General features: G+C 34.9%; 1 protein-coding gene across 1 annotated transcript in view; it reads right to left on the bottom strand.

The window, feature by feature from the left end:
• The window catches only part of LOC125651915 (kelch-like protein diablo), a 28,926-nt gene extending 9,692 nt beyond the window's left edge, over positions 1 to 19,234 (bottom strand). Inside the window, exons 1-4 of the mRNA XM_056166650.1 lie at positions 18,584 to 19,234; positions 17,561 to 17,815; positions 13,898 to 14,069; positions 5,846 to 6,028 (exon numbers count right to left, since the gene is read on the bottom strand). Coding sequence (XP_056022625.1) covers positions 5,846 to 6,028; positions 13,898 to 14,069; positions 17,561 to 17,815; positions 18,584 to 19,234 — 1,261 coding nt within the window. The remainder of the gene's footprint in view (positions 1 to 5,845; positions 6,029 to 13,897; positions 14,070 to 17,560; positions 17,816 to 18,583) is intronic.
• Positions 19,235 to 22,515: the final 3,281 nt, after the last annotated feature.

The following is a 22,515-nucleotide window of genomic DNA, read 5'->3' as shown; positions in this document are numbered from 1 at the left end:
AGAATCGCTCTTCTGATAAATTGTACAACCCCACCATTTCTATTCTTAGCCTCTTAGTATTCTAAATCTTTAGTTAAATCCTAAGAATTCAAAAAAAGTAGGTCAATGTGACCTACTTTTTGGTTTACACATTTTGAGAACCCAAGAAATATCGACTGACAAAATTTGATGATTTTAAGCCAATTAGTATCTGAATATTGAAATATAGCTGTCAAATTCCAATCGTAGGTCATGGTGACCTACTTTTTGGTCAGCGAACTCCGAACATGCAAGACCCATCAACTGACAAAGTTTGATGACTGTAGGTCAAATAGTATCTGAAATATATAAATATAGCCGTCAAATTCCAAAAGCAGGTCAAGGTGACCTACTTTTTCGTCAACACCCTTCAAACATGCAAGACCCAACAACTGACAAAGTTTGATGACTGTAGGTTAAATAGTATCTGAATTATATAAATATAGCCGTCCAATTCCAAAAGTAGGTCAAGTTGACCTACTTTTTGGTCGAAACCCTTCGAACATGCAAGACCCAACAACTGACAAAGTTTGATGACTGTAGGTCAAATATTATCTGAAATATATAAATATAGCCGTCCAATTCCAAAAGTAGGTCAAAGTGACCTACTTTTTGGTCGAAACCCTTCGAACATGCAAGACCCATCAACTGACAAAGTTTGATGACTGTAGGTCAAATAGTATCTGAAATATATAAATATAGCCGTCCAATTCCAAAAGTAGGTCAAGGTGACCTACTTTTTGGTCGACACACTCCGTAGACTCAAGATGCATCAACTGTCAAAGTTTGATGATTGTAGGTCAATTAGTGACTGAAATATATAAATATAACTGTCAAATGCCAAAAGTAGGTCACAGTGACCTACTTTTTGGTCGATACACTCCGAAGACTCAAGATGCATCAAGTGACAAAGTTTGATGATTGTAGGTCAAATAGTGTCTGAAATATAGTAATTTAGCTGTCAAATACCAAAAGTAGGTCACGGTGACCTACTTTTTGGTCGACACAAACTGAAGATCGAAGACGCATCAACTGACAAAGTTTGATGATCCTAGGTTTTACAGTGCCCAAAATATGCATCTAAAATTGAAAATGTGAAATTTGAATATCTGCAAAATTCAAAAAGTAGGTCACTGTGACCTACTTTTTTATAAATATGTTTCAAGGCCTCAAGATGCATCAACTTACAAGATTTGATGATTCTAAACCTCTCGGTATTTGAAATAACAACTTAAAATATATCTATAAATGATAAGCCTTAAAATTCAGAAAGTAGGTCACGGTGACCTATTTTTCAGTTGACGCATTTCAAGGTCCCATGATCCACCAACTGACAAGTTTTGATGATCATAGGCTTCAAAGTGTCCAAGATATGCATCAAAATTAATTTTAAAATAAATACCTGCAAAATTCAAAAAGTAGGTCACCGTGACCTACTTTTGAGACAACTTGACACAAGGTCCTAAGATGCATCAACTCTCAAAATTTGATGATCTTAGTCCTTATAATGACTAAAATATCAAAGATTTAAGGAAATATAAATTTAGGTCAACTTTGAAGTGACCTTGAGACCACACCCTTTGCCCCAGGGTAATGCCTTGAACAATATTTAATCTACAACATATCCTCATCCTTATGTGTAAGTTTGGTGATAATCTGCCCAGTGGTTCTTGAGAAGAAGATTTTTTAGCAACCACTACTTTTGTTTGTATTTTCCTGATTATCTCCCCTTGTTAAAGGGTCACATCCCTCTATTTAGTATGTATGAAAGCCCTTGGGCCAATGATACCCTGTAACAAATTTGAAAAAAATTGGCCAAGGGGTTCTTGAGTTATAGCCCTTTTTCTAAAAAGTTTACGCACACCGCACACCGCACAAATGGCCATAGCATTAGCTCTTTGAGCCTTCGGCTCAGAAGAGCTAAAAATCATATATATATTACTAAAAATGACCAACGACACACGAACAATTAGATTATCTTTTCGAGATGGCCTGTCCGTTCCTCAAGACAAACGAAAAGGTTTACATAAGATGGTTAAAGATACACACAAAAAACACCAACACTAAAACTACACTAACTCTACAAACAAATTTTATACTTACTGTTTTGGCTTGCTAATCGATGTTTTCTAGAAGCAAAGTAGGACAATTCCTATTCGTCCAATGGGCTGACCCATAATGATTTAAGTAATGAAAGAATTCATTTATCTCAGATAGAACGAGTTAACTAATTGTTTAATCAGTGCAAAGGTCAACTCGTTCCCGCTGAGATTATCTCGTTACTGTGCACTTTCAATGAATAAAAATATTTTAAATCTTGGTAGTTGGTGGTTTTAGTCCTTTATTGATCGTCCCAGTTGTCTGTCAGCCTTGGGCCGACGGACGGGCGTTTTCGAACATTGATCATAGGTAAACATGTCAACAAACTGATTTTGAAAAATGATACATTTTTTCATACTGTATTCAACCTCTCAGTAAAAGACGGGAAAGCTTCAGTAAATATATTCAAATATCTTTTGAAGTATTGAATCATTTCTACCACAAATCGTCCTGACTCTTCAAGAGGAGAAATCACAGTAATCGTAAACACAAGGTAAGAATGAATAACCAATATCAATTAACCTTTAAACAAAATGGCTTTGAAATATTACATAACAAGATATTTTTCATTCTAAATTATATTCTCGAGTTACAAAATGAAAAGGTGAAGATAACGAACAGTGATCAAACTCCAATAAAGAATGCAGAATTAAGAGCAGGGCAAAGAATGTTCATTGCCATGGCATACTAGTTAAAATCCTTTCAATTCTATTTCTGTCAGGGAGTCCTACTATCATCGATATCATTCATCAGGCCAGTCTATCATTTGATGAGAATAGGAGTAACAATATATGTCCTTAAACGGCCCGCCCTGCCTCATTACGCTACATTTGGAAGAGGGAGACTACAAAGACTCCAAAATAATGGCCTACATCATTCTTTTATCTTCAATTTCGATCAAATGGACTTCTACGTTTGTATTCTATTACTAGATACTTTTTGCTTCTGTGTAATGTTGTTCAGCTTTAGACATATGGATACTAGCTGTGTAGTGAACTAAGTATTTACGTACCAAAGTTCTATGGAGCGCCAAATTAACATAAACTCAAATAATTGAAGATATCTTCAATTATTTGAAGATATCATCAATTCAATTATTGCTCTCTTTAATTGAATTAATGCGCGCATTAAATCAATTATTGCTCTCATCAAATGAATTAATGCGAGCATCAATTGAATTAATGAGAGCAATAATTGATTTAATGCGCGCATTAATTCAATTATTGCTCTCTTCAATTCATTTGATGAGAGCATTAATTGAATTAATGAGAGCAATAATAGATTTGATGCGCGCATTAATTCAATTATTGCTCTCTTCAATTCATTTGATGAGAGCATTAATTTCGTAGAAATATTGCTCGCAATAATTGATTTAGAGCTCGGTATAAATAATTTGATGATCTCTTTAATTCAATTGAAGATATCTTTAATTATTTACAATGCTTTTGTATAAGGAATTAATGCGCGCATCCATTCTTTTAAAGAGAGCAACAATTCAATTAAAGAGATCATTAATTCAATTGTGGATATGTTGAATTGAAGATATCTTTAATTATTTAGTTGCTCTCTCTAAAAGAATTACTGCTCTCTTCAAATGAATTAAAGATATCATTAATTCAATTTAAGAGAGCAATAATTGAATTAATGCGCGCATTAAATCCATCATTGCTCTCATCAAATGAATTAATGCGCGCATCAATTCAATTATTGCTCTCATCAATTGATTTAATGCGCGCATTATATCAATTATTGCTCTCTTTAATTGAATTGTAGCGCGCATCAATTCAATTGTTGATATCATTAATTCTTTTGAAGAGATCATTAATTCAATTAAAGCGCGCATCAATTCAGCAGAAGAATTAATGCTATCATCAATTCATTTAATGCGCGCAATAATTCAGAATTGAAGATATCATTAATTATTTGAAGAGATCTTTAATTCAATTGTTGCGCGCATCAAATGAATTAATGATATCTTCAAATAATTGAAGATATCTTCAATTATTTGAGTTTATGTTAATTTGGCGCTCCATAAAGTTCAGTCTGGGTAATGATGATGATACTTCCGCTTTTTTAACTTTCAGGGCTATTATACGTGTATATTTACATTCACTGAATCTTATCTCTTAGATTTCTTTTGAAATTGGCATCCCTTTCATCTGCGACAATGAAGATATTATGTTTGCTGCAAACTAGTTCGATCCGGTTTTTAGTACCACTTGTCTGCGTAATCATGACTAAATATGGAGCGTCATCAAGGTCAAAGGGTGCACTGGCTGTTCCGTTAAGTAACAAATAGACTAACCATTTGATATTTTAGTACTGAAATCTAGTTTATATTTTTTAATACATAAAAATATAAATATAAACAATAAATTGTCTTTCTCCGTTGTTTCATCGGATGATGAAGGTAGCAATCATTGCAACAACAAAAAATTGCATAACCCGCTAACACGTAGTCTCTTTCTTACTAGTAACTGTCCACATAACAAAGATATATACTTACAGTATATATCTTAAAACATAGATATATACTTACAGGGTTTATTTTCAAATAAAAGACCACATCAGAAACCCGAATATACTAGAAAGAACAAGCATGAGGAATAAAGTGAGCTGGAGAAATTGATGTTCGCCATAATGATATATTTTAACAATATCCACGCAACAGTTAATCACAGTTACCATAAAATAAGCTGAAATAAAAATGACCACAATTTACTAAGCGATGTAGGGTACAGAGAGATGGAGGACACGACAGGAGGCAAAGGCTACCGTTATCAACACCGAGAAATCGAGAGAAAAAACATGGCAAGTCCATTGATTTAAAACATGATCTAGCACTTTACAATCGTCATCAACAAGAGTTAAATATATAATAACTGTCTTATTGGAAAGAATAGTTCCACTGAGGAAAGCAGATACTAAAGTCAGGAGCGGCGACACATAAAGGAACCTGTTTACACCCAGAATCCTGTTCCTTCTACGACTGGCACAGAGATTAATTTCAGGACTGCCTTAAGGAACGAACTACCAAGTACTGTGGTTAGAAGAATGTTTAATGACACTGGTTATTACCAATAAACGTCTTTGATAATTATTCATCTCTAGTAATTTATGCTTAACAGGTTTATTCACACTTGGAGACCTGGTCTAGGAAGTTCAGTAACTGCCACGTCATGTTCCAGAGTACATCATACAAACAGGTACTTTAACTGCTACCGTTTAGCGGATTTTTTTCCGTGGTTGTAAAATTTGGCGATTTTCTAGCTCATGGATATGCATATAGATTTAGCGGAATACATTTCTTGCTGACATGGAGTTCCAAAACATAAAAATGAGTAAGCAGTGTAGTGTTAATAACTTGCCCGTAAAACGTTTAATATCGTCAGAAACAACTGTCATAAGTAACAGTAGACCTATTTACCTCCTAAACGAAGGAGTGCTACATTTAAAATTGGCATAAAAACAACTGCTATTATGTAGTTAGCTTCCTTGCGAAAATATGTATTCTAATTACACATGTGGGTGCAAATTTAGGCATTGAAAAATTGGCGGTATGATACCAAACCGCTAGACTAAGTCAAAATTACCATTACCCAGTGGAAAAAAAAACTTCTATACGGTATGAATGAGAACGTGTTAAATTTTATGAGAAACATCAGTAGATGTTATTCAACAAATATTTCCAAATGAACAGAGTCTAAGATGAAGATCCATACGTTACCCACTGCATACATCCTGTTGTTAAGAACTGCTAAGCTGAAACTCTGTCGCTGGTGATTCATGCTGGCTACCTTCAGCCACGTGCTGTTTCTTGGATCGTACCGGAAGACAGAATCAACGGGTGTCATGCTGTTGTTGTATTTTTCCCCACCAGCTATATACAGGAATCCTCCGAAAGTAACGCCTACAATACACAAATACACCCGCTATATAAAGTAACGCCTACAATATACAAATACACCCGCTATATATAGTAACGCCTACAATACACAAATACACCCGTTATATACAGTAACGCCTACAACACACAAATACACCCACCATATACAGTAACGCCTACAACACACAAATACACCCGTTATATACAGTAACGCCTAAAACATACAAATACACCCGTTATATACAGCAACGCCTACAACACACAAATACACCCACTATATACAGTAACGCCTAAAACACAAATATAAAGTAACGCCTAAAACATACAAATACACCCGTTATATAAAGTAACGCCTAAACATACAAATACACCCGTTATATACAGTAACACCTACAACACACAAATACACCCACTATATACAGTAACGCCTAAAACATACAAATACACCCGTTATATACAGTAACGCCTACAACACACAAATACACCCACTATATACAGTAATGCAAACAACACACAAATACACCAGTTATATAAAGTAACGCCTAAAACATACAAATACACCCGTTATATAAAGTAACGCCTAAAACATACAAATACACCCGTTATATAAAGTAACGCCTAAAACATACAAATACACCCGTTATATACAGTAACGCCTACAACACACAAATACACCCGTTATATACAGTAACGCCTACAACACACAAATACACCCACTATATACAGTAACGCCTACAACACACAAATACACCCGTTATATAAAGTAACGCCTAAAACACACAAATACACCCACTATATACAGTACTGCCTTAAACATACAAATACACCCATTATATACAGTAAAATATACAACACACAAATTTCCCTGTTATATACAGTAAATCCTAAAACATACAGATACACCCACTATATACAGTAACGCCTACAACACACAAATACAACCACTATATACAGTAACGCCTAAAACATACAAATACACCCACTATATACAGTAACGCCTACAACGCACAAATACAACCACTATATACAGTAACGCCTAAAACATACAAATACACCCACTATATACAGTAACGCCTATAACACACAAATACACCCACTATATACAGTAACGCCTAAAACACACTAATACACCCGTTATATACAGTAACGCCTAAAACACACAAACACACCCGTTATATACATTAATGCCTAAATCATACAAATACACCCGTTATATACAGTAACGCCTACAACACACAAATACACCCACTATATACAATAACGCCAACAACACACAAATACACCCGTTATATAAAGTAACGCCTGCAACATACATATATACCCAATATATACAATTGGTACCGTATAAGTTTTACATACAGTAACGTCTAAAACATACAAATACACCCATTATATACAGTAATGCCTTAAACATAGAAATACACCCATTATATACAGTAACGCCTACAACGCACAAATACAACCACTATATACAGTAACGCCTAAAACACACTAATACACCCGTTATATACAGTAACGCAAACAACATACAAATACACCCACTATATACAGTAATGCCTACAACACAAATACCTCCGCTATATACAGTAACGCCTAAAACATACAAATACACCCGATATACAGTAATGCCTAAAACATACAAATACACCCGTTATATAAAGGAACGCCTACAACATACAAATACACCCAATATATACAGTAACGCCTAAAGCATACAAATACACCCGTTATATAAAGGAACGCCTACAACACACAAATACACCCACTATATACAGTAACGCCTACAACACACAAATACACCCGTTATATACAGTAACGCCTACAACACACATATACATGTACACCCGTTATATAAAGTAATACCTAAAACATACAAATACACCCGTTATATACAGTAACGCCTACAACACACAAATACACCCGTTATATAAAGTAACGGCTACAACACACAAATACACCCACTATATATAGTAACGCCTACAACACACAAATACACCCACTATATACAGTAACGCCTACAACACACAAATACACCCGTTATATACAGTAACGCCTACAATACACAAATACACCCGTTATATAAAGTAACGGCTACAACACAAAAATACACCCGTTATATACAGTAATGCCTACAACATACAAATACACCCGCTATATACAGTAAAGCCTACAACACACAAACACACCCGTTATATACATTAATGCCTAAAACATACAAATACACCCGTTATATACAGCAACGCCTACAACAGACAAATACACCCGCTATATACAGTAACGCCTAAAACATACAAATACACCCGTTATATAAAGTAACGGCTACAACACAAAAATACACCCGTTATATACATTAATGCCTACAACATACAAATACACCCGCTATATACAGTAAAGCCTACAACACACAAACACACCCGTTATATACATTAATGCCTAAAACATACAAATATACCCGTTATATACAGCAACGCTTACAACATACAGATACACCTGATATATACAGTAACGCCTAAAACATACAAATACACCCGTTATATACAGTAACGGCTACAACACAAAAATACACCCGTTATATAAAGTAACGGTTACAACACAAAAATACACCCGTTATATACATTAATGCCTACAACATACAAATACACCCGCTATATACAGTAAAGCCTACAACACACCCGTTATATACATTAATGCCTAAAACATACAAATACACCCGTTATATACAGCAACGCCTACAACATACAGATACACCTGATATATACAGTAACGCCTAAAACACACAAATACACCCGATATATAGAGTAACGCCTAAAACATACAGATAGAGGAAGTAAATATGCTTGCGATGATATCTACCAGGTAAAGATACTAGATATACCATAGGTTCACAAATATCATCATTTGGTCATCACAATTCTTCCAAACTTCAAAATCATTTAATTTGTCATGCACACTGATGTTGACTTTTGTATCATGACATCATAATCGGTCATTAATCCTCAGTTCCTTCAAATTGCATTAAATAATCTTTTGGCAAAATTTCATTTACATTTTTACTCCCGTAAGTTGGATATCGGATAAAATGTATTGGTATTAAATCATTAAACCCAACCTGGCATTTCATAAACTTGAATATTAAATAAGAAGACAAATAATGCCATTTCAAAAGGTACTTCTTTTGGATGGATTGCAATGCTATGGGCATGCAGTTTTCTTGGTTTTTAATCGTCGAAATAAGAGTTGTAGTCATTCACAATATTTCAATACACGACGCAAAATACCCATGCGTACTCTACGCTAAAACCGCTGTTACAAACTGTTGGTTTTTCACTGCCCGCTTTTTCGCACGAAAGCTTACGCATTGCCCTGACTTATATATTGAATTCAACTGCCATATAAGCGATAGGAGATAGCTGATGTACTTTATGGGATGGCCAAAATATACAAGACAGTGTGTAAACACATTTTCTCCCCGGACAACACTTTATAAGGGGAGAACTTTTACAAGTTGCACTTTTTTATTCCGGTACAATACTACCTCCGTATAGGGTCCTCCCTTGGCAATATCTTATATGTCATGATTATTATACTTTTGACGATTTTTAATCAATGAATATAATGACACGAAAATATTGATAAACGATAGGAAATCGTTCAAAAATTCACCAAGTCTTGTCATAAATGTTCACGGCGCCATGCATTGTCTGACTTTAGGTTTCCTTGAACTACAATATTGTAGTTTAATGACAAAATGTCATTTTTAGATTTTCCCTCAAATTCGCATCATATATAGAAATATATCACAAAAATGTATTTCATCTCGCACGTTTACGTAATTTTGATTTTAAAAAACCGTTCTGATTCTTAACAATTGTTATTTTCTTTTTTAAACATCAGACTTGGTCTGTCATATTTAACACATTCCAACTTATTTACAATCCGTTTTCTTTGACAATTCATAGCCATTATCTTAGGGTAAAATTTGCCAGAAATGAGGAAGAAACGAAATATTCCAACTGTTATCCAAAACAAAATAATTGTGTACAAGAACAAAGCTGTTTACCAATATTAAGTATTTATAGTTTATTTTTATTTTATAAAGGAATGGAGTGACAACATTTCGTCGGCAGACAAACAAAAACATAAAAATTTGATAAATACAAAGGGAAGTGAGTTGCAAAATGTCTAATAATTAAAGTAGTTAAATATTTCTATTTTAAGAAAAATCTGGTCCATGTTATTGCAACTGTTTTCCGTGTTTTCCCCCAAAATTCGGATGAACCAATACGCTGGTAGCAACACTATATTATTTTTCTTTTCGTTCTCTATTACTGCCTTAATTCGTTGTTTGTTCACGGTAACATAAATTCCAATAAAATCACAAAAATTGTTAGTTTTATGAATTAAAGAGTCTGTATTCATTCGTCATATTCTAGTCATCTGATACACTTCAACTTTTGAGCGGGGGAGGCCTTGTGCTCCGTTAATTATCGCGTTATCTTCTTAATGACCATTTTTCTCATATTGATAAATGGATTTTATTGTTATGGAGTAATAACACTCGCACGCCGCCGTGATAAATCAAGTAATTGAACATGACACTCTCACTCTCAAAGCCACGGTCCAATCACCCAATCAGTGAAGTCAATTTCTAATGTGAAATGTACATTATTTTTGGTAGCATTTTAAAGCAATAAAGACGCCCTTGGGCATAAACCGTTCTGACGAAGGCTTAGTGTGCATCATTTCTACTAAATATACTGAAAGAAGATCAATGCAATAAATTCTTTTAAAGCTACTAAATTTGGTTACACGGGGCCGTTTGTATCAGGTGTGATGCAATTACGGAGTTAGGTATATTAGTTGATAACATGCTCTTAAAAGCTATACGTGCCGTAATGATTGCATACTATCATAGTAATAAATACATGTGGGGTTTTATAATCAAGCTATATAAGTAGCCTATTTATGTACATTGTACAATTTAACTCGATCGGATTAAAAAGCAATAAAGCTAATTTCCTATTTATTTATATTTTTCTAAGTCCGATAATAAACGCCCAATGACGATCACGTGACGTCACAGGTTGACAACAATATGGCGACGCGAAAGTATGGACGACCTGCAAGCAGTTGGCGGGAGACATTCAGCGATTAAAGATATAGGGAAAGACTGCCAGGCAAGGAACGGCAGAACCAATATGAGCGATGAAAGTCTGAAGGGGGAGTTCGATTTCATATTTAATATAAAATCACTTTTTGATATAATTACACAAACTGTAAACAAAATATAAATCCTTTCCTCCGTGATGTTTCTAATAATACTTTTCCCGCGCACTGGCGCAAATCAATCCTTCATAAATATGCATTAAAAATCGACGATTTCCCTTGCATTGAACACACCAGTACTTCGTTAATTATCAAATAAAAAGTTTGTAGAGTTTGTCAGAAATTCTCATTTTATATTGTTTGTCAAACCGACAAAATTTTGGTCTCGATTTCAACATCGAAATATACCGTTTAATACGGTACATATAGCTTTAAAACAAATATATTTCCTATGCGTACGTGGATTAAATTCATACATGTCATTGAACATGTTGAACAAGATGGATCCAAATTCAAATCATAACCCAAAATCATAATACACAAAATAATCAAGTTTTGAATATTTAATACTTGTATGTTAGATACATTTATATTCTTCTTTTTTTCTTCTATAGTCCTTATTGAGATTTAAGGTAACTCATTGTCATGGGTTCGATGTAAGAAAAATTGTATTAATTTCGATTTAATGTTGTTTGATTTAATCAATGATGAATGAAAATGTACATGATCGATGCCACCTTTTTAAAAACGTCAGACAAATATAAACAGAAGTATTTGTCAACATCAGAAAATCGCGTATTTTTGTTAAGCAGTTGCATAATAGAAATACATTAAAATGGTTATAACTATAAAATTTTAATTTTAACAGTGAAAAAAAAATGCTACTAAATAAATGTCAATTAGTATAATTGACATACAAAAGAAAATATAACAAGCACAGGAGTTATTGTCCTTGATAACATTTTTGCTATATAGATACATGCATTTATCATAGAAAATATAAACTTTTTTTTAAAAATATTTATTACTTTACCGAAATTTATATTGTACGTAGTGAATTAAATTCTTACAAATGTTATCTTTTTGTCCTGCTCAAAGTTTAAACAATAAAAGAATTTGCAAAAACTTATGACGTCACATGAACGTGTCGTTACATAATGTACATTAAGGCATACCCTTAATATCTCTAGTTGCCAAATTGTGTATAATAAGTTACCTATCTTTTAGAATGTATCTTTAGTTCTCTAATAAAAATACACCACTATCCCGAACTTCAACCTCTTAATCAGGATGGATGAAATAACAATTTCTGATAAAGTAATTACATGTATCATTGATTCAAAGTCGTATCTAAAATAAAGTGACTGATTGTTTAAGCTGGTGTGTTTTTCTTTCCGGCATGTTGATCGGCACTCAAAATTGATTTTTTTTTTTTAATATGAAGTGGAACTGGTGTTTTGCAATGAACTGGGGCCCTAAACATATCTACTTTTGTACTTCAGCGATGACAATTTTATTGTATGTTATCCATAGGAGTATCTGCCCAAACACCCATGTTCCTCAATCAATCGGGCCTACGCCGATCTATGTTTTTAAAATATTGATGACATGAACTAATGTATCTCAAGCGATCGGGATCTCTAGCGAAATGTTATGCTTTGCGATACAATAAGAATATTAAGAATATTTTATGGGACTAATGTTTGCAATAAATGCAAGCCGATCTCTTTTCTATTACTAGCTGAAGACCCGCACAGACGCGGGAAAGTGAATAGGAGCTGGTGATTTCAACTTCAAACGAACACATCCGGAGGGTAATCACTGAGGTTGAGACTGCAACACTCATTCGTTGTTGTTTTAAAATATCCATTACTCTCTTATTTTGTATTCTGCTCAGGCACGCAGCAGAAGCTGGGACAGGGATGGGAAACTTCAAATTTTGAACAAAACTACCACCCTTTTTTTTATTATCATGTAATTTTTCCTTCTCAAGAATTTTCAAAAAATCGTTAAATAGGAGATCGGTTTGGACACTGATTTGTAGCAATACTTTAGTTCATATCATGCGAAACCAGCCTATTTTTAAACTAGAACTGTCCTAACTTAAAACGAGACTAACACCTTTCGCAGATCTTATATCCGTCACATATTAGGGCATATTTGAAACATTGTAAAGCTGAAGACCAAATCGAGAAAGACAAAAGTCCCGATCAACATTTTGTTGCATGTTTCACCTAACTACAAGTTACAAGATACACCAAATTCCTCTGACCTTGATATCAATCAACAATCCTAATAACGTCCGGACAAAATCATGTCCGCAGACGGACGGCCAGACAGACACCATGATTCTATCATACCCTCTCCCAAACGTAAGAACGTATCGTTACAAAAATTTGATTTAAGACCATAAAGTTTTTAGGTTGTTTTTTTTTTTTAAAACGTAAACTGAACAAAATTTGACCATCATGAAGAAAATATCAGGTGCACATATTTATATGGTGAATAAAGAGAGACTTCGTTCAAATTTTCAGAAAAATCCACGAGCTACTTTCTTAGAACATGTCCGGACAAACTCATGTTCACAGACAGATGAACGGACGGACAGCATTGAGCAATACCCCCTTAAATTTTGTTTACGGTGGGTACAATGATGTGTACTGGAATTTGTGTTTTGCGATGAATCCCAAAATAATCTCAAGATATTTCAGAATACACTTCTGGTGACCACAGAAAACTTGAAAACTTCTTAGATTTGCAATTTAATGGAATATAGTAGAAACTTACTTGCATGGTGATGACGTGGTTCGGGTAACGTAGCCACAGATTTCCACGTTTTTGATGTCAAGTTATACGCCATGACGTCATCACTGGCAGAATCGCATTTGTACCTTGGAGCGCCGCCAATGACTACCAACATATCGGAAACATTTTGGTTTCTGGGAATTGTGCGGGAAGACTGTTCAATTTCAAAGGGAAAAATTATTTTACAGAACGTCAATTTGAAACGAATAACTGAATTTTTAACATATTCTGTTCAATCTATTTGGTACTTCCCATGTATGGTATGGTTGAGGGTGCCTTTCGGATTTACAACGATTTGTAAACACACACATACAAACACGCACGCGAGTGCACGCACACAATTATCAGATGTAACATGAGAAAATATATTGATCACATGCATCTATCTATCATGATATTGTAGAAATGAAATGACATAAGATTATACAATTTTCTATCCTCCTTCAGTATACTAGTAATGAAATAAAAGTTTACTTCCTGTGTATGTGCAACAACTTGCGCAAGTCTTTGATTTCGACTGCAATCAACATAATTTCATTTATGATATAAAAGATAACTTCTTCATTACCTACTCTATCATTTCAAATTCTAAAAAAAAAGAAAAAAAAAAGAAATATGTTTATTGCTCTCGTTTAATATTTGAAAAAAATTATAAGCCCTAATTTGCAGCAGATGATGTTTTCAGAAAAAAATCTGGAATGTGTTTTCTTTCTTTCATGATTGTTTCTCCATGCTTTTTTTTAGTTCCTATTTACATCACAGACAAAATATCACGTAAAAGGTTTCTGTATTGTGAAAAAGTGGTTAATTATTCTCGATAAATATTTTTGAAAGGTCTCGGTAAGTTTCATGTAATAGGTCACCAGCCCTATCTTTTGATGATTTCAACATATTCCTTCCACATTACTCGTCTCTAGCATAGTCTGGAACCTCTGGGGGAAAATTACATGGAGGTGGACTGATATGGGCATCATTACAGTCATGGTGTACTTTTAAAGTACATGATCATTTACGGTTCATCTCCTTTTAAAAAAACCCACCTGTTAGCACAGAACGAATGTTCTTCGTATATGATACTTTTTGGTAACATGGTTATCTAATCATGCAGTTTAATCCGAGATTCCTCTGTGAATTCCGCGTTTACAGGTGTATATTATGACTTGTCCGGAGAGAGAGAGAGAGAGAGAGAGAGAGAGAGAGAGAGAGAGGATACCATATTGAACACGAATGCCCCCGCCTGCAGTAAAGTGAAATGTAAGAAATCCATCGAAGTATAGCATTGAATGGGGTATTCAGATTGTATGTTACACGCATTTAGTACAATGAAAGACTCAAAAATAATCCTTTATATGTTTTAACAGCCATAAAATAAATATATACATTATAAAGGTTTCTTCAGAATTAATAACATCATATGATCAGAATGATAACATCCATCAATATACACTTGCATACCAAAAATCAGTTCAATATCTCAAGGCGTTTAGAAAAAAAGTTCGGAAAACGGTGTCGCGAAAGGACAGAAGGACGGACAAAGGTAAAACTTTATGCCCCGATCACTTTGTGGTGGGGGCATAAAAAGTGTGAAATCAGTGACACCAGGGGTCGCTGCTCTGCCTACCTTTAAGAACTTTTTTTGCGGATCTAGCTTCCGAGACGCGAGAAACTATTCCACAAGTAAATGCAAATGGGGAATAACAGACAACAGGGAAAATGGCTATTATGAAGGAAAATTCCTATGGTCTAATTTTGTTTTCTCCAGGATGTCTTGCAATATCAATGGCCTTAGTTTGTGAAAGCTATAAACTCATCCTAAACATTGAATTAACATTGAAGCCTGTTATCTTCCTTATGGCTGTTACCTGAACATATTCTAGTAATTTTGAATCCCCTTCAGGACAAATATATAGGCATATTCTACGACTGGTTCAATAAACGAGAAATAAAATTTGATCAGTTAGTTCTAACTTATCCATTTCATGGTTTATTATTTTACATGCGTTACGGCAAAAAATTGCAAATTTAAGAATTTCTTGTGCAAAAGGGAGTTTCAAAAACTTTGTTTTGAACACAGTTGTGTTTTTTTTTAATTCGAAATAAAAACAGAATGCAAAAAAGACGTATAATTTATGTTTTTTAAAAATATAATCCGTTATTTAGGAAACCGTCATGTGTTACTTAACTTAATTCTCCTGATTATTCATACAACACATCACCGATGTTGATATAAGCAAACTGAAACCGATTAGCGATTGAGAAAGGATATCGATTCTTCCTATTTTACGATGAATATTTTAGCAAACATGGTCTTCGGAATAATACTTTCAAAATATTGTTATCGACAATACAACCCACGAGCAGTTCGAAACGGGGCTGCCCTCAAAATCCCAGTTTACATGTAATTAAACTCAAGGTCAGATGAACTCTTATCAGGGGCTTCTGCCCCCAAACTGTCGCTTAATATGGTTAAACACCACTGAGTATTCCAATTAATCATATATTACACAAAATATCGTCGAATTTCGCTTCAATTTTTTTTTTTCAATTGCATGAACCCTCAGGTCAGCGCAGAAAATATATAAGCGAGATTAAACGGGATGCTGTGGGGAAAAGTCAATTTGCGCATGTGCACATGTACCGGAGCCAATTGGAACATTTCTTCTTCTCGACTTGACTAAAAAGACCGGAGCAATGTTCCATAACAGGGTAGCACGTGACTGTACACAAAGAAAAAAGGGGGATCAGCTTAAGCATGCACAAGTACTAGTATAAGTACTAATTAAAATCTAGTAATTCTAATTGCCTCTGGGATCATGGGTAAAAACAAATGACCTGTTACTAAGAATATATACTTACTTTCGTGGCAGTAATTTAAGACGGTGTTCTTGTAATGTAAAGCTTGTCCGAGATTGCTTTTGGAATGACCTCTTTCTTTGGTTTCTCGGCAATAACTTGCAAGGACTTTAGTTTTATGTTCACAGTTTCCAACATGGATTGGTCTTATGGAAGCTTGTTTGTGATTTCGTTTGAGGTCACGGGGCAAGAAGGCATGCTAATAGCATTTTAAGTGTAGACCTTTGCCATGATCGGAGACATTTGTGTTAAACATCCTAGACCAGCTTCCTGGGACGCGAGTTAAAGACTGGTGGTGTACCGATCATAAAGCCGCTCCACTAATCGTCATTCTCATTACCGGTACAAATGATAAGGTCATACGACAAGTGACATTGTGATATTTTTTAATTACCCATACCAGTAATAAGGTGTGTGATATGACAAGTGGTATTACGATTTCTTTTATTACCGGTGTACCAATAATAAGGTGTGTGATATGACAAGTGGCATTGTGATTTTTTTTAATACTGGTGTACCGGTAATGTCATGTAGGTGGCATCAACAATCGCCACTTGATAAAACAAGGAACAGGACCAGTCGTGTAACTAGTCGTGCGTTCAACCGTGACTGATGGTACGACTTGTCCGAGACTAAACACATACTATTCTTAATCATAGATTCGAAGTTAATTTTAAATTAGCAAGTGCAATCACCTATGCACGACCTTTGCGATTTTTTTTTTTTAAATTACACATGTACCAGTCGCAATGCCGGCGAGACTGAGACCTAGCGACTACTCCATGAGTTTACCTGTAGAACGGTTTGTCTAGACGGAATACAGTGATAATGCAGAGCATCCTTAACAAGCCTCTGGCATTCTGGGATATCCATTAGGTACGTGACACTTTCTACGGAATCCACGATGGAGGAAGGTGGAAGTAGAGGGAGACGAATGGTTGCCAGTAGCTCGGGAGCGTACGGAAGACGTTCTTGTTTTCGGTGTTCTATCCATTCGATAAACCGTTTGAAGACGTCCAATTCACCGGAAACATTAAGATCATCTCTCTGGAGAGGAAAAGAATGTGTACAAAAATGTTATGCAATTTTTTCACCAAATGTAAAGCATCTAATTTATCTTCGAAAATTGTCCTCTAATATTGAGACATCACCAGCTGTAGGTGAAGTGCCACAAATTTAGACCTATGTATGACACTCAGGGCCGTAGCAGCAAGTGGGGGTTCTTTCAACGCCTGCAGAGATAAGGAACCTCAGTTTTTCTAATGTCTCGTCCGCGAGAACCGTGAATTTTTTTTCTAAATGCCAAACGTTTGGAGAAGCAACAGTCAACGACTAAATTTTACGCCCTATGTCGAGGCTCGAATTCACGACCTCCCTGTCACGAAGCGAACGCTCTACCACTAAGCCAAAACATCCGATTAAAAAAATAGATGTAATCTATTGACTTTGTAATATCCCGCGACATCGTGTTTCCCCCTATTCATTTTCATCTTCAGAAAAACATCTACATGTATAAGCAACACTATGATAAATTAAAAAGACCCGTGGTATCTACGTTTGAGAAATTCCTACAGCAAGGAAGTGCAATTTCTGCATAAAGTATAATCCTTTTAAAATGATTTCGCCGATGCATCAAAAAGAAACATGAATACCAATCAATTCTTAAATTGATTAATGCAGTAATTTTCACTCATAAGTAAGCCATGTCATCAGCTATAGGTTGGGTACATAGATGATGAGAAAAATATAGTTTTGACATGGACAACAATAATTTTTGTCAAATTTACTAAAAACTAATAAACAGATTTCACAAACCTTCAGCAGTGAAACTATCTGTTCAACTGGAAGTTCTTTAAATCTTGATCTTTTTGAAATCACTTTAAAATATTTTGCCACAATCTCTAGGCATTTATCTGCAAGTTTGCTGAGATTGAACTTGGAAGCTCTTTCCAGCATCTTCAGACAATTTTTCATATTTGTGTTTTCAATTAGAAATTCTTGGCAGGTATCCTGAATAAGAAAGAGGCCAAGTCGAGAAGCAGCCTGCAATGTTTCCACAATGATGGCCTCCGATAAGAATAATCTCTCTGTGTATAAACATAGCAGAATATTCTGAAATATGCTCGCATCGATATCAAGATGGCTGATGTCCACCTCTCTGCCATCATGAAGCTGATCTACAAAAACATCGTAGAAATAATCACAGCAAGTTACCAGTAAAAGACGATGGGCATCAAAGGTTCGGTTCTGGCAAATTATTATTACATCGCACAAAATATTCTGACGCCAAAGAACATCGAACCCGTTCAGTACCGTTGCTGGCAGATACTGAACGCTTTTCGTTTTCTGCCCATGTTCTGTTTCCTGGTTTTGTCGGCGTCTTTCAATTAAAAGTTCTCTATAAGAATGACAAGTTGTTTTTCGCGTCCGGGGATTCGAAGGATGATTTCTTGCCCGAGAAGCCATCTTTTCTACACGAGTTTCTCCGTTACCTTTGTGACGTCGTGTTACTGTTGTACGTCAAGGACAACATTCCATTGTGACGTCATTAATAATGCATAAGTTTAATGCTACACGGGCAGATGAAAACAAGCGGTATTCTCGCGAGATTATACTTACTTGGGTGAAACGTCACCAATAGATAATATATTTCCGGAATAATTGTTGGCGTATAATACGCCATATTCAAATTCGAAAAATTAATCTTAATAAAATATTTTCTAATAGATATAAAATACCTTACATATCCAATTACATGACAAATTTGGCTAGGTACATTTGGAATGAAATTACACGGTATTTTTGGTAGGCTTCATATCAGAGACATATATTATTTTAGGGCTAATATTGACTATAAATCAAAATTATTTTTTTTTCAATACAATATGCAAGAAAGTTGCCAGAAATTTTACTGAACTTCCATTTTTGTTGCACATAAGAATCTTAAGAGCATCAGACAGACAGATGGCGTGGGTTTTTTTTTTCTGAAGGGGGGGGGGGGGTAGCAGAGGATAACTCGCGGTCGTCTAAAATTCTTGACTATCAAACGAAAATAAAAAGGGGTCCAAAAAATCCATAACAGATGTTCTCTATTCCAAACTTCAACACCATACATGTAAAGAAGGGGGCGGATTCATCCTACCATGCAATGTAGGGGGGGGGGGGGGGGTGTCAGCCAGTATATCATAATTCGCAAGGGATGATAATTTACTATGCTTGTGAATATAATGGAAAATTCAACTTTATCAAAGTTAAAAGTATCCCGTCTCTGATTTAAAGCGCATGAGAGTAAAGGATATCAAATTGGAATGGGACGGTGGTAAAACGGATTTCTTTTAGATCCAGTGGTACGGTATGTATTAATATCTCACCAGAGCTCATAGAATGTAGAACTGACTTCATAATGACTTATGAAGATGATCGGTGGGGAAATAACATATTCTGGTGATATTACTGGTTATACAGGTATATATTTTTTAGACAGTGGAGGGGTGGTGGTGTGTACACAACATCTGTACACGTACACTACCCACTTCACGTGTCTGTGCATTATGCAAGCACTAGTGTTTGCAAACCTTTATAAGACACATGAAAGACTGCATTGAAGATAATGGCAAGGATGTCACTTAGGATCAACAAGCTCCACTTTTAATTTGGTGTCTGTGCATCAAATAAAGTATTTCTCATCTCCCACAAAATCTTTAAAGAAGAACACTATAACAAGAAATGGGAGATGTCTCTCATTATTCCATGGAAATAATTGTCATTAACACTATATTCTTTTAGCCCCTTAACTGGCCCTGTGAAATGCAGAACCTCTACCCTTGCCCTTGGTGACTAGGTATACAGACTGTTGAATAGCAGTTGACCTTTGCTGTTCACTACAACAACCTTTTTCAAGACCACCAATTCTTTTAACACAACTTCCAAGAAATGCAATAAAATGGGAAAGTCTAACAGATTGAAACACACAAGAGTCAATGTACTATAATCATGATTTTATGCTTGTTTATAAGGAACTCCTTGAAAGAAATTAAAAATATTTTTAATATTTATGATCAAGATTCCTTATAGCCAATATTCTTTCAAGCTTAACAAGGTTATTATGATGTGCATTGAAAATAGTTATTCTTAAAGGGGCATTAGCTGCCATTTTGATACCAAAAAATTAATTAAATGGCTCCATATCATACATGTATATTTCAGTGATAACACCAGTATTTAATTATTTCAAACACCTTTTAACCCCAAAACAGGCACATTAATGTGTATGAATATCACATGAATTTTGGTAATTAAATGATTATTGTCTTGCAAGACAATAATTCGTCCTTATGTATTTCTATACACTAAAAGTGACAATCTATTGTCGTTTTATTAGGTTTCTCATGTTTTTGTACAAAATAAATATTATTATTAGGCATTAATATATATTCTTATTGAGAGATTTTGAATAAAAAGGTTGCCATCACTTTCACAGCTAATGCCCCTTTGACAAACTACATAGCATATCATAATTAACTTGCTGTTAATGAATATGTAACTCTTAAATTAGGTTAAGAGAATTTGATACCAAAGTGCAGAATATTATATTGTAAAATGTACAAAGGTGCAGCCTTGAAATTTATTAAACATAACAATATGATTTCACAAAGTGTATTAATCAGTAATGGACAGTATCACTTATACCCTTCATAAATGTATTTTAACATAATGCATTTAGTACTACTGTGTGCTGGATTATTTTTCAACCCCATGTAAATAATGAATTACATTCAAGGGCAACAACTCTTCTAGACACATATTCTGTTCTGAACACAATCTCTTCCATAGTCATAAGATATACATCATCATTTAAACTAATGTGTTAACATGTGCATACCATAGGAAAAGATTTCACACACATACATCATAACCTATTATCCAATGTGGAGATGTACATGGACTCCAAAGTTTAGATATTGTATGTCTAAAAATATGTTCATTTGAAATATTAATAAGTACAAATGTACAATGTCAGCTACAATATGAGTTGAGGATTTTTTTCAAGTTTTTCATAGCAAAATCATGATGGTATGTAAATCTATCCAAATACATAAGGGTCTTAGTACAGTTTCCAGCACATCCATTCATATTCCTGGTCATCCTATCTCCAACAATCTAGACATTACTTAGTTCTCTCCATGCCAAAAACACATAGGACCGAGACTCTCTCCAATCCACTCTGTTCTATTGCTACCATCTTGATCTCATTCAAGTTTCTCCATTCTGCAATCTTTCTTTCTGCTTCTACTGTTCCTCTCCAGGTTGTTTTCGGTCTCTTAAATGCCCTCTTCCCTTCTGGTGTCCAACCCAACGCCATCTCACTGTCATTGTCACCTCCCCTCCATAGCACGTGTCCTATATAGTTCCATCACCGTCTCCTCAGCTCATTGTTTATTGCATTGATGTCAGTCCTGGCTGCCACTTCCTGTTTTCCATAATTTTCTGCTACTTTATCCCCAGTATCCTCTGCAAGCATCTGATATGGTAAGCATCTATTGACTTTTCACCTATTCACCTTCCAAGACATGGACATGCAAAATTTCTGAAAAAATAAATGCAAATATACCCTATGATAAATTTTAAATACATGCGTCTTAAACAGTACAAGAGGCCAAAGAGCCACATCGCTCAACGGAGTCACCTTGGCCCTGTCATTGTACAGCTGTTGTGATTTTAAAAAGATTTCAGTCTTTATTCCTATG

The sequence above is a fragment of the Ostrea edulis genome, chromosome 5, assembly GCF_947568905.1.
Source record: "Ostrea edulis chromosome 5, xbOstEdul1.1, whole genome shotgun sequence".
NCBI lineage: Eukaryota > Metazoa > Mollusca > Bivalvia > Ostreida > Ostreidae > Ostrea > Ostrea edulis.
This window is presented reverse-complemented; position numbering and strand designations above follow the sequence as displayed.